The sequence below is a fragment of the Corylus avellana genome, chromosome ca2 (genome assembly GCF_901000735.1).
Source record: "Corylus avellana chromosome ca2, CavTom2PMs-1.0".
Lineage (NCBI taxonomy): Eukaryota > Viridiplantae > Streptophyta > Magnoliopsida > Fagales > Betulaceae > Corylus > Corylus avellana.
The window spans coordinates 49,049,275-49,064,012 of record NC_081542.1 but is presented as its reverse complement, the minus strand read 5'-3'; the positions used below and the strand labels follow the sequence as shown (position 1 = coordinate 49,064,012).

General features: G+C 38.3%; 2 protein-coding genes across 2 annotated transcripts; both read left to right on the top strand.

The window, feature by feature from the left end:
- Nucleotides 1-637: 637 nt before the first annotated feature.
- On the top strand, nucleotides 638-2,384 carry LOC132170366 (plastid-lipid-associated protein, chloroplastic-like). The gene is made up of 3 exons (XM_059581321.1): nucleotides 638-1,500; nucleotides 1,636-1,840; nucleotides 1,961-2,384. Exons 1-3 carry the CDS (start codon nucleotides 1,034-1,036, stop codon nucleotides 2,273-2,275), a joined length of 987 nt encoding a protein of 328 aa, XP_059437304.1. The 5' UTR covers nucleotides 638-1,033; the 3' UTR covers nucleotides 2,276-2,384.
- Nucleotides 2,385-2,876: 492 nt separating this feature from the next.
- Nucleotides 2,877-5,579, top strand: LOC132170368 (plastid-lipid-associated protein, chloroplastic-like). The gene is made up of 3 exons (XM_059581323.1): nucleotides 2,877-3,508; nucleotides 4,452-4,647; nucleotides 5,096-5,579. Exons 1-3 carry the CDS (start codon nucleotides 3,054-3,056, stop codon nucleotides 5,408-5,410), a joined length of 966 nt encoding a protein of 321 aa, XP_059437306.1. The 5' UTR covers nucleotides 2,877-3,053; the 3' UTR covers nucleotides 5,411-5,579.
- Nucleotides 5,580-14,738: the final 9,159 nt, after the last annotated feature.

Genomic DNA, 14,738 nt, shown 5'->3' with positions numbered 1-14,738 from the left:
TTTATAAAGATCACCACTAGTGGGACAAAATTATCATTTGACTAATGCACAAATAGATATGTACAAGTTTTATATAATAAAGGCTTTAAAATATTACCTCAATGAATTACTAGTTTATTTTGAAAAAATATATTGAAATAAAGTCCCTAATCTAAAGTAATTATTATGACTGTTGTTAGGTTTTTGAATTGGTTAATTTAGTGATAAAATACTTTTGTCTACAATTTGTTCAAATCACGTGTTCATAGAAGACCCACCGAAATGCTCGTTTTCAACCTCATCTAAAGAGTGCCGGAACGAGTAAGTTTCATAGACCCCAAGGGGCTTGTAAGCAATCGTGTCCGCAATTGGTCCAAATGAGCTAAGTTTCATAGATCCCCGAGAAGTTTGTTGGCAATCTCATCTGCAATTAGTCCGAACGAGCTAAGTTTTATAGGCCCCTCGAGAAGCTTATCAGCACTCGTTCACAATGCATACGGGTGCGCCGTACCAAAAATCCTAGTTTAGTTGTGATTAACCTAATTCTGTCTGGATGAGTAAAGACCTCGTACGGACGCCGACTAAGTTTTGCAGTTTATCTTGATTTAGTTTGTATATCATTAGACTAAGGTCTCTTGTAGTCTATATATAAGAAATTGATATGCATGGATTATTTAGAGATTCTACATAATAATCAAATGTGTTAAAAAAGTTTTTGAGATCTAGAGCGTAAACGATAATTTAATAATTGTTCAAAAGTTTTGAAGCTGCAGTAGAAAACACAAATGTGTCATCGTTACAAAAAAAAAGTTTTGTTAAGTCTAATTACTTGTAATATTGCTGAAACAAATTGCCAGTTATCCCGACAGTAATATTGCTAGGATCCCACTGCAGCAGCACTCACCATGCTTCAAAACAATTTAAACAAATCTCTGAACTACACGTGGAGTTAACCTTTCATTATACTTGAATATATACTACTTTTGCTCCTCTGTTTTTCGTTCTGCGTTCATAAATCTCTCTGTTTTCTGTCCAATTAAAGAAACAGATCAAAATGGCTTCTGTTTCTTTCTTGAACCAATTCCCATGCAAGACCCTCTCAGTACCCCAATTCATTTCCAAGCCAGCAATTTTCGCGCCGAATTCGGTCAAAATCGGCCCGAAACGAATCGGGAAATCATGCATTCGGGCCTGGGAGTTCGTCCAGGAGCGACCGAGTTTCCGGGTCCGGGCGGCGGAAGATGATAAGTTGGGCATGGAGAAAGAGGAGGGTCCATCTAAGGCAGCGTCTTCGGTGGCGGTGGCGGTGGCGGATGAGGTGGTGAAGCTGGCGGGGCCAAGCGATATTGATAGGCTGAAGAAGCCGCTGGTGCACTTGTTCTGCGGGACGGATAGGGGGCTGAAAGCAACGAGCGAGACGAGAGCGAAGATCGATGAGCTCATCACGCAGCTCGAGGTGAAGAATCCAACACCGGCGCCGACTGAGGCCTTGGCTCTGCTCAATGGCAAATGGATTCTCAAGTAAGTTTATGCTTGGTTGAGTTGGTTTTTTATGAGCAAAGCGGGAAACTTGTTGATGGAATTGAGTATTATATCATAGCTTTTTGGTCACAATCTTCTTGCTTGTGGTGACTTTGAACTTTATGTGTGGAGCAGGTACACATCTTCTGAAGGTTTGTTCCCATTGTTGTCAGGGGGTATTCTGCCCATACTAACGGTGGAGGAAATATCACAGACAATTTACTCGGAGAATTCTACCGTCCAGAACTGTGTCACGTTTTCTGGGCCATTGGCTTATTTGGCTACAGCTTCAGTTAAAACCAATTCCAAGTTTGAAGTCCGAAGTCCAAAGAGTGTGCAGGTTGGTTCACTTTTGAGCAATATTCCATCTCTTTATCTTCCAAATGCCTTCTGCAGTCAAAGATTTTGAAGCTTTGGATTCTGCTCTAAATTAGTCCTTCCCTTTTCTCCTTTCATTCAGATCAAGTTGGAAGAAGGTATAATTGGGACTCCTCAGTTTCTTGACTCGATAGAGATACCAGAAGATGTGGAATTTTTGGGACAAAAGATTGACCTCACACCCTTCAAGGGCTTGATCAACTCTGTTCAAGAGACAGCTTCATCTGTTGCGAAGACCATTTCCAGCCAACCACCAGTGAAGTTCTCTATCCCAAACAGCAAGGATGGATCATGGTTGCTTACCACATACCTTGATGAAGAACTTCGAATTTCAAGGGGAGAGGGTGGCAGCGTCTTCGTGCTCATCAAGGAAGGCAGCTCCCTCTTAACGCCATGAGCAAACTCAAATGTTCTTATAATTACCATCCTGCTTCTCAAAATACACTATACGTAGTCAACCTACGGTGATTTATCCAATAAACTAGACCTGTAATTCTGTGTTTTTAGAGATGACCTATGGAGAAATTCCTCTAACATAATTTGGAGGAAAATTTTGTCCTAATTTAAATTAATTTTCAGTTTTAGATAATTTTCACTGACATTATGCAGATAAGACAAAAATTAGCTGCAAATTAATTAATTTGTAACTAATTTATACAAATCAATCTAATAACGTGATATTTGTTTCTTAGCATGTGAAAAACATATTTTTTTTTAATAGTTATAGAATACATCATTTTATTAGATTGGTTTATATGAATTAGTTACAAATTAGTTTGTAACTAATTTCGGTCCGTATACTAATATGGGAACATTAGGTCCATAATCAAAATGTTGAATTACCTTTTAATCAGAAATATCAAATGTTCAGCTAAATGTTTGATTTTTGTAGAACATTTATTTAAGTGGAATCGAGAGTTTTTAAAATTTTAAAATTTGAATGAAACAGAGTTTTTTTCTATAATTTTTATTACATATATTTTTTTTTTAAAAATTGCTAAAATCTGTCAGCCAGTAGCAAAACTATTCGAAACAATTTAAAACGAATCTCCGAACTACACGTGGCTTTAACCCGTTCACTATATGCTCCAATATAAACTACCTGGTCCTCTGTTTTTCGTTGTGTTCACAAATCTCTCTGTTTTCTGCCTGCCAAATAAACAAACCAGAACAAAATGGCCTCTATTTCTCACTTGAACCAATTCCCATGCAAGGCCCTCTCAGTAACCCAATTAACTTCCAAGCCAGCAACTTTCGCGCCGAATTCGGTCAAGATCGGTCCGAAACGAATCGGGAAATCATGGATTCGGGCCGAGGAATTCGTCCGGGAGCGATCGAGTTTCCGGGTCCGGGCGGTGAACGATGACGAGTTGAGCCCCGAGAAGGAGGAGGGTCCATATGGGGCTTCGGTTGCGGTGGCGGAGGAGGAGGAGAAGCCGGTGGAGCCGAGCGAGATTGATAGGCTGAAGAAGGCGCTGGTGGACTCGTTTTACGGGACAGATCGGGGCCTGAGAGCGACGAGCGAGACGAGAGCGGAGATCGTGGAGCTCATCACCCAGCTGGAGGCGAAGAATCCGACGCCGGCGCCGACTGAGGCCTTGGCTCTGCTCAATGGAAAATGGATTCTCGCGTAAGTTTATAAGTTTATTGTTTTGTTTGCTAAGAACATATTAGGAAACGAAGTAAAATTAGAATTGAAAACTCTTAATAATCTTATTGATTAAGCCTTATTCTTGGTTGAGTTTGTTTTTTATGAGCAAAGGGGTAAACTTGTTGATGGAATTGAGTGAGCTTTTGGGTTCATGACCTGAGTTTTGTAACTTGCAAATAAAAAGGAAAAAGAAAGAAAGAAATAGGCAAAGAGAATGATGGTTTAGAAAGTTAAGGAAATTGATAAAGAAAGGGAGGAAAAATGAGATGTGAAAGATAGGTGTGATGTAAATCTGTGCAAATGAAATTGTTGGGGCAAGAACTATGGTCGACCAAGGTGAAATTGTGCAAATTCATTAATTAAAGGCATTATAGCAGACATCAAAAGACTTCTTGTGTGTACTTGTAATGGTAGAAGACCCAGAGAGAAATATAATCCATGCTATAGTGTATTTTGTTGTAATTTTTTTCTTAAATTCTAGTTTGGCCATTTTTATTGGCTTGAGAAAGGTTAAAAACTACCATTTTATTCTACAATTATCCCACAATGCTAATCTGTAACTAACTGATCCAATTGTTCTTATCCAAAAGAGGAAGATAAAAGTCTTTCAAAATTCTTGGTGTTTAAGGCCATGCCTTTTTTGCTCTTATAGCAATTATATTTCTGACATAGAATATTAATTCAAAGCGTCTTATAGAAATTGATTTGGTATGAAGTAGTTACTTGTTATATTAGCATATACTCTGCTGAGAAATGGATTGTAGTGGTCCTTGGAAGTTTGAAATAGACAAGAGATTGAATCCCTAACTATATCACAAAACAGCGGGCTTTGTTTCTTCTGTTAAGTATACTCTTGGTCCTTGCTCTAGTACTTGTGGGAATAGCATGAATGTGATGACTTTGAGCTTTATGTGTGGAGCAGATACACATCTTTTGCAGGTTTGTTCCCATTGCTGTCAAGGGGTACATTGCCCTTAGTAAAGGTGGAGGAAATATCACAGACAATTGACTCGGAGAATTTTACCGTCCAGAATTCTGTCCAGTTTGCTGGGCCATTGGCTACAACTTCAATTAGTACCAATGCCAAGTTTGAAGTCCGAAGTCCAAAGCGTGTGCAGGTTTGTTTACGAGTAATGCTACTCTTTACACCCATTTCATATCGGCCGACATTGAATGCTTGAAGTGGCTAACATGGAAAGCCACTTAAAACAAGCCAAATCAGCTGGTATGAAATGTGTGTGAAAAATAGCATTACTTTTTACGTTTATACTTTCTCGCCACTCGCCACTAATTGTGTCTACAAAGTTCCGAAACCCAAAGCTTTGGATTACTTTTTGCATTTAGGGTTCTAATCTCTGCTAAGAACCCTGCACCAAAGGATGTGAAACAAAATTATATTCCACCTGTTCGTCTTCCAAATACCTTCTGCAGTCAAAGATTCTGTTTGTTCATGCTCTCTTCCTAAAATTTGTTCAAACAACACAACTGGGTCCTATCACACATTAGAAAATTTTGAAGCTTTGGATTCTGCTCTAAATTAGTCCTTTCCTTTTTTCCTTCATTCAGATCAAGTTTGATGAAGGTATAATTGGGACTCCCCAATTAACTGACTCGATAGTGATACCAGAAAATGTGGAATTTCTGGGACAAAAGATTGACCTCACACCCTTCAAGGGCTTAATCACCTCTGTTCAAGAGACAGCTTCATCCGTTGTGAAGACCATTTCCAGCCAACCACCAGTGAAGTTCTCTATCTCAAACAGAAATGCTGAATCATGGTTACTTACCACATACCTTGATGAAGAACTTCGAATTTCAAGGGGCGACGCCGGCAGCGTGTTTGTGCTCATCAAGGAAGGCAGTTCCCTCTTAACACCCTGAACAAACTCAAATGTTCTTATTCAAATTTCTTTTTAGCATCCTGCTTCTCAAAATACACTATACGTAGTAAACCTATGTTGATAAATCCAAGAAACTGGATCTGTAATTCAGTGTTGTTAGACATGAAAGGGTATTTCTATAATTTAAATTGGGTTTCAATTTTAGTTAATTCTGACTGCAAGGTCGTTCTCTGCTGAGGCATAATTTTTCTTGGTCTGCTGAACTTTATTATGCATTTGATTGGGACTCACATACGTATATGCTATTCTTTAATTCTACAAAATGGTGATGACTACTAGTGTACTAATATGGGGACATTAGGTCCATAATCAAAATGTCGAATTACCTTTTAATCAGAGATTTGAGATGTCCAGGTCCACCTCTGAATTCAGTGGAACATTTATTTGGGTGGAAATTACACGTCGACTTATAATGTCTTTTTCAAATTTTCAATTTGGTTAATCTACCTTATCAATTTATCATTGGGGTTTCAATGTTTATTCTTGTTCCAAAAATACCCAAAAAAAAAGAAAAAAAAAAAGAAAAAGAAAAAGCTAACCCACTGCGTGGCCATGGGTTAGTGGTTGTGGGGTCATTTGGTGTCTCCCATGCGCGGTCGTGGGTAAGGTTTTTTATTTTTTTATTTTTTTATTTTTAAGAGACTTAGTCTTTTTGGGAGGAAAATGAGGACATTGTAACTCCAATCGGAGCAATACTAAATCAGTAGAATTAATCAAATTAAAGGTAGGAAGACATTGCAACAAGGATGATAAATTGGAGTAAATCTAATTTGCCCTTTATTTTGGATAATGATAGTAGAGGAGGCAGTAGGTAATCAGGTAAGATAGATATAATTATGGTGTTTATGTGTTGTGACCATATCAGTGCTTTATTTATTTATTTTTGTTGGGGTGTTATGATATTAATGAAACATGGAGAGTCACTTTATTCCATGAAAATGGCTGGTCAAAAGGTGAAAAAGAAGAAGAAGAAAAAGGAGTGCAGCATAAAACTTTTCTTTATGGTTACGACGCTTAACTTTGTTACTCAACTAAGCAAGGTAGATTCTATTAAATTTCTTTAAATTGTGAGCACTTCTGGAACAAAGCATGATATCTCTATATATTCATCCAAAAAAAAAAAAAAAAAACGATACCTCTTATGGAGAGCGAAACAGAGAGAGAGATGGGGAGTGTTGTAACAAGGGCGAGGGCTTCTGAAGGTCAAAGAGACATGAGGAGTGTTGTAAAATCGTCGGAGGCTTATAAAGTAGCCTTAAACAAAGACTGGGAAGCGTTCAAGAAGTTCTGGGAAGAACGGGATGCAATCATGATCAATTTTCCTATGACGGTGGCTGGGAACACCGCGCTTCATATTGCAGTGTACAGCGGAGAGGCGCAATTGGTCCGTGATTTGCTAGACCATGCACCGTGTCCGAGTCCGAATGAACGTGGAGACACAGTACTTCATGAGGCGGCTGCAGTGGGAAATGTCGAAATGGCAGAAGACTTGATCAAATATGACACAGAGCTGCTTGAAAGTAAGAACAACAGAGGTGAAACTCCTTTGTTCAGGGCCGCTGTATTTAACCAGACCAAAATGGTTAGGTTTTTAGCTTCAAAAGCTAAGGACATGGCCATTCACCGCACTCGAAATGACGGGACATCCATTCTTCATATGACAGTCCTCAGCAAAAACTTTGGTAAGACTTTCTGTCCTTTCAAGTTGGGAAATCAAATCAAATTTCTCATCTAGCTCAAACTTCTCTCTCTCTCTGCAGATACAGGTCTGGAGTTAGTACTAAGCGACAGTGCACTTGTAGACATGAGAGATGAAAGTAACATGACATGTTTTCAGCTGCTAGCTAACATGCCATCTGCTTTCAAGAGTGGAAATCCCATGAACATATTGGAGGAGCTACTCTATGTCTGTATGCCTCACAAATACGTTACCACCTTCAACAATTTGCACATCACATTGTGGATTAATTACTCTACTTTTAGACCCCTAGCCTGCACATTGGGTTAGCAGTTAGCTGAACTTGCATTTTTTAATGAAGGCCTTCCAGATCGTGACGACAACGATTACCCGGACGATGAGGGCGATGATGAAAGCCGGGTTACTTTACATCAAATAGAAGATCTAGAGGGTGGCTGCGTCAGGAGTTGCCGAGCAGGTAATGAATTAATTATGGATATAGGAAATTTTGTATGCAATAGAATATTAGTTAAATGATTATTATTTTTATTAATTTTATTATTAAGATAAATGGCGATCGAGTTAATATCATATCAAAATAAAGGTTCTGAATTTAAATATTGCATGTCTTTGTCAATTACGTTCATTTCAATAAAATATTTTACGTATTAAACTCAATTATTAAGGAAAAGTTTAAGTTTACATGTGAGGAAATTGTTAAAATATTTTATTAAATGATAGGAGAAACTTTACTTACCCCTCCCAAACTTTTGAGCTTTTTGTAGACACCCCCCATTGTTCAAAAACTCTTACTTTGATGTATTCAATTTCAATTTTCTTTCACTTTTCTCCTTCCGTTAGGATTTTGCAGTTAAATCAAATGGTCAAATGAGTAAAAGACCTTTATACCCCTAATTTTTTTTAAAATTTCAAATTTACCCTTATTTATAAATAAAAAATTAGGAAAAACTTCACTTATACCCCTGAATTTACGCGTCTTTTGCAAACACTCCCTCAATCTTCAAAGTCTCTCAATTTGGTGTATTGAGCTTTCGTTTCATTCCAAATACCCCATACCATTAGATATTGGAGTTAAATCAAACGGTAGAATGAGTAAAAGACCTTTATACCCCTAAGATTTTTTAAAATTTCAAATTTACCCTTATTCATAAATAAAAAAATTATTATTATAATTATTATATTAAAAAAAAAGTGACCCACACTTGTGACCCTCTGATGGGTCACTTGGTGACCCACGAAGGATAACAAGTCACAAGTTGTGACCCTTCGTGGGTCACCTTGATGACCCACCGAGGTCTTTCAAACTATTAGAATGTAGTGCTGCTCTAATTCGTGAAAGTGTAAGGAGCGGATAGAACACCAATGAACCCACGGGCCAAGAGTTTTTTTTAATAAAAAATTACTTTTAATTAAAATAAGGACATTTTAGGAATTTCACATCCCTCTGTTAGGATTTAATAGAAAATCCTAATGGAATGTGGTAACTGAAACAAACCAAAAGTTCGATACACCAAAGTGAAAGACTTTGAAGATTTGGGAATATTTGCAAAAGGTGCGTAAGTTCAGGAGGGGTAAGTAAAGTTTCTCCAAATATTATAATTATTATATTAAAAAAAAAGCATGACACACCGTCTCAGGTTCTAAGCCACAAATGAGGCAGAGTTGGTTGTCAATAATCTGTCTTTTATACATATTTGCTTTTGTTGGGAGACTATTATTGCAAGCTTTCCAAAGAAAATATTTTACTACATTTGAACACCCCATCGTCCAAACTTTCTTCCCCAGATGAGTAGAAGCCTCCCTATTAGAACAGCTGCCCCCATTCCCTTCCAACTTATCTTTCGCCATGTGATAAGTGCTTCGGATTGTAAATTCCCCTTTTTTTTTATACCTGCCCATCCTAAAGAATCCTCCTACTGCTTCGGACTCATGGGAATGCTACTTATGACTTTGGCCTCCTCCATTGTAAAAATCTCCTGTATGAGAGCTGTGTTCCACCATCTAGTGTCATCATCAATCAAAGCACTCACCTTTGCATTATGATCTTGAACTACTATCGGGGATTGGATGGCAAAAGTTATGGGCTTTGGAATCCACCGATCCTCCCAAATTCTTATGCTTACTCCATCGCCAACTCTCCACATCAACCCTTCATTTAGCAGCTTCTTAGCATTCCAGACAGTCCTCCATGCATAAGAGGGTCTTCGCCCAAAAGATGAGTTAAGGAAGCTGTCATGAGGGAGATACTTTTCCTTGTAAATTCTAGCCACAAGAGTGTCTGGGATTTGAATCATCTGCCAACCTTGCTTCGCAAGCAAAGTCAAGTTAAAACATTCCAAGTCTCTAAACCCATACTTCCATTGTCTTTTGATCCCCAATTTTTCCTAACTCATCCAAGCCATCTTCGACACATTGTCCTTGTGACCTTACCCAAATTTCGACATCATAGAATTAATGTCCTTTTACAAAGCTTTAGGGAGAAGAAATACACTTATCGTATAAGTGGGGATAGCCTGAATTACTACTTTTAGTAAAACTTATTTGTCGGCTTAAGATAGGAACTTCTCCTTCCAACCATTCATTTTTTCCTACACACGACCCTTTATCCTTGAGAAGGCACTAACCTTGGAACGACCAATAAGCACAAGCAGTCCAAGGTATTTCTCATACCTTTGCGTCGAGCTCACCCTAGCAACCGAAGTGAGAATAGCTTTTGTCTCCACTTTGGTGTTCTTGCTAAAAAATAGAGATGTCTTATATATTTCTGTTTAACTTCTGCCCCAAAGCTTTCTCATAGACCTCATGAATCTTCTGGATGCACACCCATTCATTTATATTCACCTTGCAGAATAATAAGCTGTCATCCGCAAAAAATAAATGATTCAACCTAGTCCCACCTCTGGTAATAGGTAACCCCGTGATATGGCCCTGCCTGCTGAAGTAGAGAGCTGAGACCTTCTACACATAGAATAAAGAAATAGGGCGATAGAGGATCCCCATGTTGAATACCTCTCGTTAGAATGGTTTTACCAAGCGGCTGACCATTCACAAGCACATAAAAAGTGACAGTGCGAACACACATCATAACCATAAATACCCATCGATCTGCAAAACCCAACTTACGCATAATAGCCTCTAGAAAATCTCACTTCACCCTATCGTAAGCCTTACTCATGTCCAACTTAAGAGCCATGAATCCCTCTTTTCCTTTCATACACCTATTCATTGTGTTGAGGGCTTCAAATGCCACTTGTATATTGTCTGTGATGAGTCTACTAGGGATAAAAGCACTCTGCGTAAAATATATGATAAAAGGCAAAACCCTTTTCAATTTGTTAGCAAGGACTTTAGCTATAATTTTGTATATCACATTACAGAGACTAATAGGCCGAAAATCAGACAGTTGTTTTGGTTTTGAGATTTTGGGAATAAGCAATATTGGTACAATTTATGCCTATATCAAAATTCCTATTATTGAGAAAATCAAGAACAACATTGCATACCTAAACCTTAATAGTGTCCCATGAACGTTGAAAAGAGCAAGTTGAAAACCTATCAGGCTCGGGGATTTCAAGGGTTGCATCTGTGAAAGAGCTGCTTCAATCTCAGCCACGGTGAACACTAGTAGCAAATTGGCATTCATTTCAGCTGTGACCTGTGACTCCAAGGATGCCAAACAATTGCTAACACCCCCAACATCACCAGCCCTAAACAGCTTTGAATAAAAATGAACAAAAGCTTCCCCTATATCTTCTAATTTCTTCCACTCTCTGCCTTCTTCATCAACAATCTTCTGTATCTGGTTCACTTTCCTCCTATGATTAGCCCAAGTATGAAAAAAGGGCGTATTGTGATCGCCTTTTTGGTACCAATTCTGTTTGGCACGTTGTTTCCAATATATATCTTCCTGCTCGAGAATAAAATCAATCTCATCTTGCAAAGTTTTAATGGCCTCCCAATCAGTTGGTCCCTCTTCCTTTTGCAATAAGTCCAATTCCTTAGTCTTCTTCTTCAAGCGTTTTTCAGCATTCCCAAACTTCCGTGTACTCCAAGAAGTTAGGACAGTCTAACAATTCGCAAGTTTTTATTGAACATGATTAAGCAGATCCCCCCCAACGCCACCCTTCTCCCATGCTTTACTCACTACCCCGAAATAGTCTTCATCAATCATCCAGTTTGCTTCAACTTTGAACCGTTTATTGTACCTCACCACCCTTTCGGCCTCATTCTCCATTCTTGCCAATAAAGGCTTATGATCAAAGGAGCAAGCCTGCAGAATGTGAACCTCCGTAACCACAAAAAGCCCACACCAAGCCAGATTAGAAACTCCCTGATCCAGACGTTCCTTTATGAAGCTACCATCACTATGACAATTTGTCTAAGTATATTTAGGACCAATAAATCCTAGGTCACTCAACTGGCTTTCCTCTAATGCATTTCAAAATTGCTCCATCTGCCCCTCTCTCCTTAACACCGACCTAACCTTCTCATCTTGAGACACAATTTCGTGAAAGTCTCCAATGCATAACCACGGGACATGATTGAAAAATTTGAGATGATTGAGTAGAGCCCATGACTCGTGCCTGTTCCCACACTTCGAATAACCATAAAAGCCGGTAAGCTTCCAATATGTTGCACTACCAACCTTACCCACAATTGCATTAATATATCTCTTGGAATAATTTTGAATTTCAAGACAGTCTTCCTCCTTCTAGAACAAAGCAAGACTGCCACTATGTCCAGCTGGGTCAACCACAAAAACACCCGCATACCCCGGCCTCACCCTCAATCCTTCCAATTTCTGTCTCCTACATTTTGTTTCCATGAGAAACAAAATGCGGGGCTTCTTTTCCTTCACCAACCGGCAAAGGTCACGAACTGTTCAGTGGTTCCCAAGCCCCTGGTAGTTCAAACTTAGGAGAATCATTGTGATTGGTGGGGCTGGAACCAGCCTCTGCCATCCCCTTTTCAAAATTACACGGCTTCTCCTCTGCCCACCTTCCCTTCTTTCCTTTGTTTTCCTATTCATTTTCCTTCTCAGCAGACTGCTTCTTATGTTTGCCCGTGTTTTGACTCCTTGGGACAGTTGACCCTAAGCTCCCACCCCTCTTACATGCTTGCTTTTTCCAAGTTCGCAGTGTCTTCCCCAAACTCTTTGCACCCCCGACATGCCCATCTCTTCACAGCATCAGTCTTAAAAATATCGTTCATCTCTATCTCCTCAACACTGCAAGGGACAAAATCCATGCTGCTTACCGTTTCCACCAATGGGCTTGGACCAGCCTCACTCATAGTGGCACTTTGCTAATCACGAAGGGACAAAATAGGCACTTTAGTGGTATGATTTTGGTGCCCACTATTTTCTTCGGATTTTCTACCTAAGTCTGTCGAGTCAGCATGTGCCACTGATGTGGTATTTTTGTAACAAAAAATATCAATTATAAAATTACCACTCGCAATAGGACGAATCTCGTAGGATAAGGTTATATTGAGGGTGTCGAACCTCAAGGACTGCAGGGTTTTGTTATCAAATTTGAAAGATCAAAATTAACTTAATTAAAAACATAATTGATTTGATTTTCTTTAAAACTAAAGTGCATGAAAATAAAAGAGATTTAAAATAAGAGAGAGAGTATAAGGTATTGACTTCACCTCTATCCGCACAACAATGACTAATCATAATTAATCCAAAAAATTCATTCTATTCATATTATAAATAAACAAAAAACTACCTTATTAAAGAATAAGCATAATCTATCGTCCGTTGGAATGGATCGTCCACCTAACCATTAAGATGCAGTACAACCCGTTTTTTCTAGGTATAAATTATCAAATTCTTTAACATGATACATACAATCAATGAATAAGTGTAATCCATCTTCGGTTGGCACGAACTATCTACCTAAATTACACTAAACTAGGATGTAGTACAATCTGTCTTCCCTAGGCATGGCCTATCAAATCCTATTGATCATATGTCAATTAAACCCATTGTATAACAATCATCATCATAATCACAGAACATAAGAATGAATTGAGATCAACAAAAGTAAAATACTTTTAAAGACAATAGAAGAATTTCACAAATATTGATTTTAGAATTTAAAAACAATTGCATTTAATAATTAAGAACACAATCAAAAGGTAGCAATTCTCATAATTATACAATCAACATGCATAAATTAAAAATCTAGAAATCAAATACAATCAAATCATTGTGCTTAGATAAGGTTACATCAACACCTTTCGAAGGGGTTTAGCCGCTCATGATTTTCTAAGCTACAAAGTCAAATTTTTGATTTCTAGCTCTAGGAAGTGGTGTGTATGTTTACAATGTTTAGGGGCCTATTTATAGGGATTAGGAGAACCCTAGAAGCCCTAAGAATTTCAGAAAAATCGTAATTCAGTCTCCCAGTTGAATTGGGATCGAGACCTAGAAAAACTTTCCTTATAAATTCCGGACTCCTTTTTGTCTCTGCCGCCCGTGTGCGCTCGAACGTACTGTAGTTACAGTAATGTGCTACAATTACTTTGCTACAGTACCCGCTACAGTAAATTGCTATAGTACTTAAAATGCATTTTGAGCCCAAAATCAATAATTTTCTTGTATCTTTATTAAACACCTGAAAACACAAAAACAAAACAAAATCAAACAAATAACAATGCTAAGGAATTAACATATGCAAATTAAGGGGTTTGAATGTACAACATTCGGTACTTATTAGCCACCTTTGAATTCTCCTTTTCACGTGGACTTTGCACACAAGCACAACTGCCTCCTGTACTCCTCTCCTCCCTATCTTTAATTGGATTTTTCACTCCAAAAGTACTGCCTCCCAGTTGGCAAGAATCAACTTCAGGTGAATCATCTGTATTTCACGATTGATTAGATTTTGCTAGGGTTTTCCCCGTTTCCGGACGTTCCCCTACCACCATTCTTTTCTGCCACGTAACTGTCAACACGCCCCCGTTCTACCGACTCACCTGAACTTCCAGTTCCCCCCCTCTCATCCATGGTCCCCACTGCTTCATCCTCTCATTTGCATAATCCTTGAATCTTGACGGGAAGGACAACCCATCCTCCCATGAACAATTTTTTCGCAATGGTAACAAAAAGAGGGAAGCTTCTCATATTTAAAAAGAAGTAAACAACCCAGTATGATTGTCCTGATTATGAGTAATTAATTAATGTAGTATGTTTTGTTATGTTTTTAAATTCTAAATGTTGTAATTATATAGTTTTGGAAAGAGAGTAGTTCACACAGCCACTCCCCCAACAAAAAAAATGGTATTTTCTGACGTGGCTACAGTACATGTTTTGTTGCCATGTTAGAAAATTTCTGACGGGTGAATTTTAAAACGTCATAAATTAATTTTCTGATGTGTGAACAATGGCACGTCAGAATTTTCTGACGTGTCAAAACAAACACGTCAGAAAATTCTGACATGCTAAAAATTGGAATGTCTGGAAAATTTTAACGATTTTAAATATTTAAAAATTATTTATATTTTCTGACGTGGCAAAAGTTACCACGTCAGAAAAATTCTGACGTGGCACACTGCCATGTCAGAAAAATTCTGACGTGGTGAATTACCACATCAGAATTTT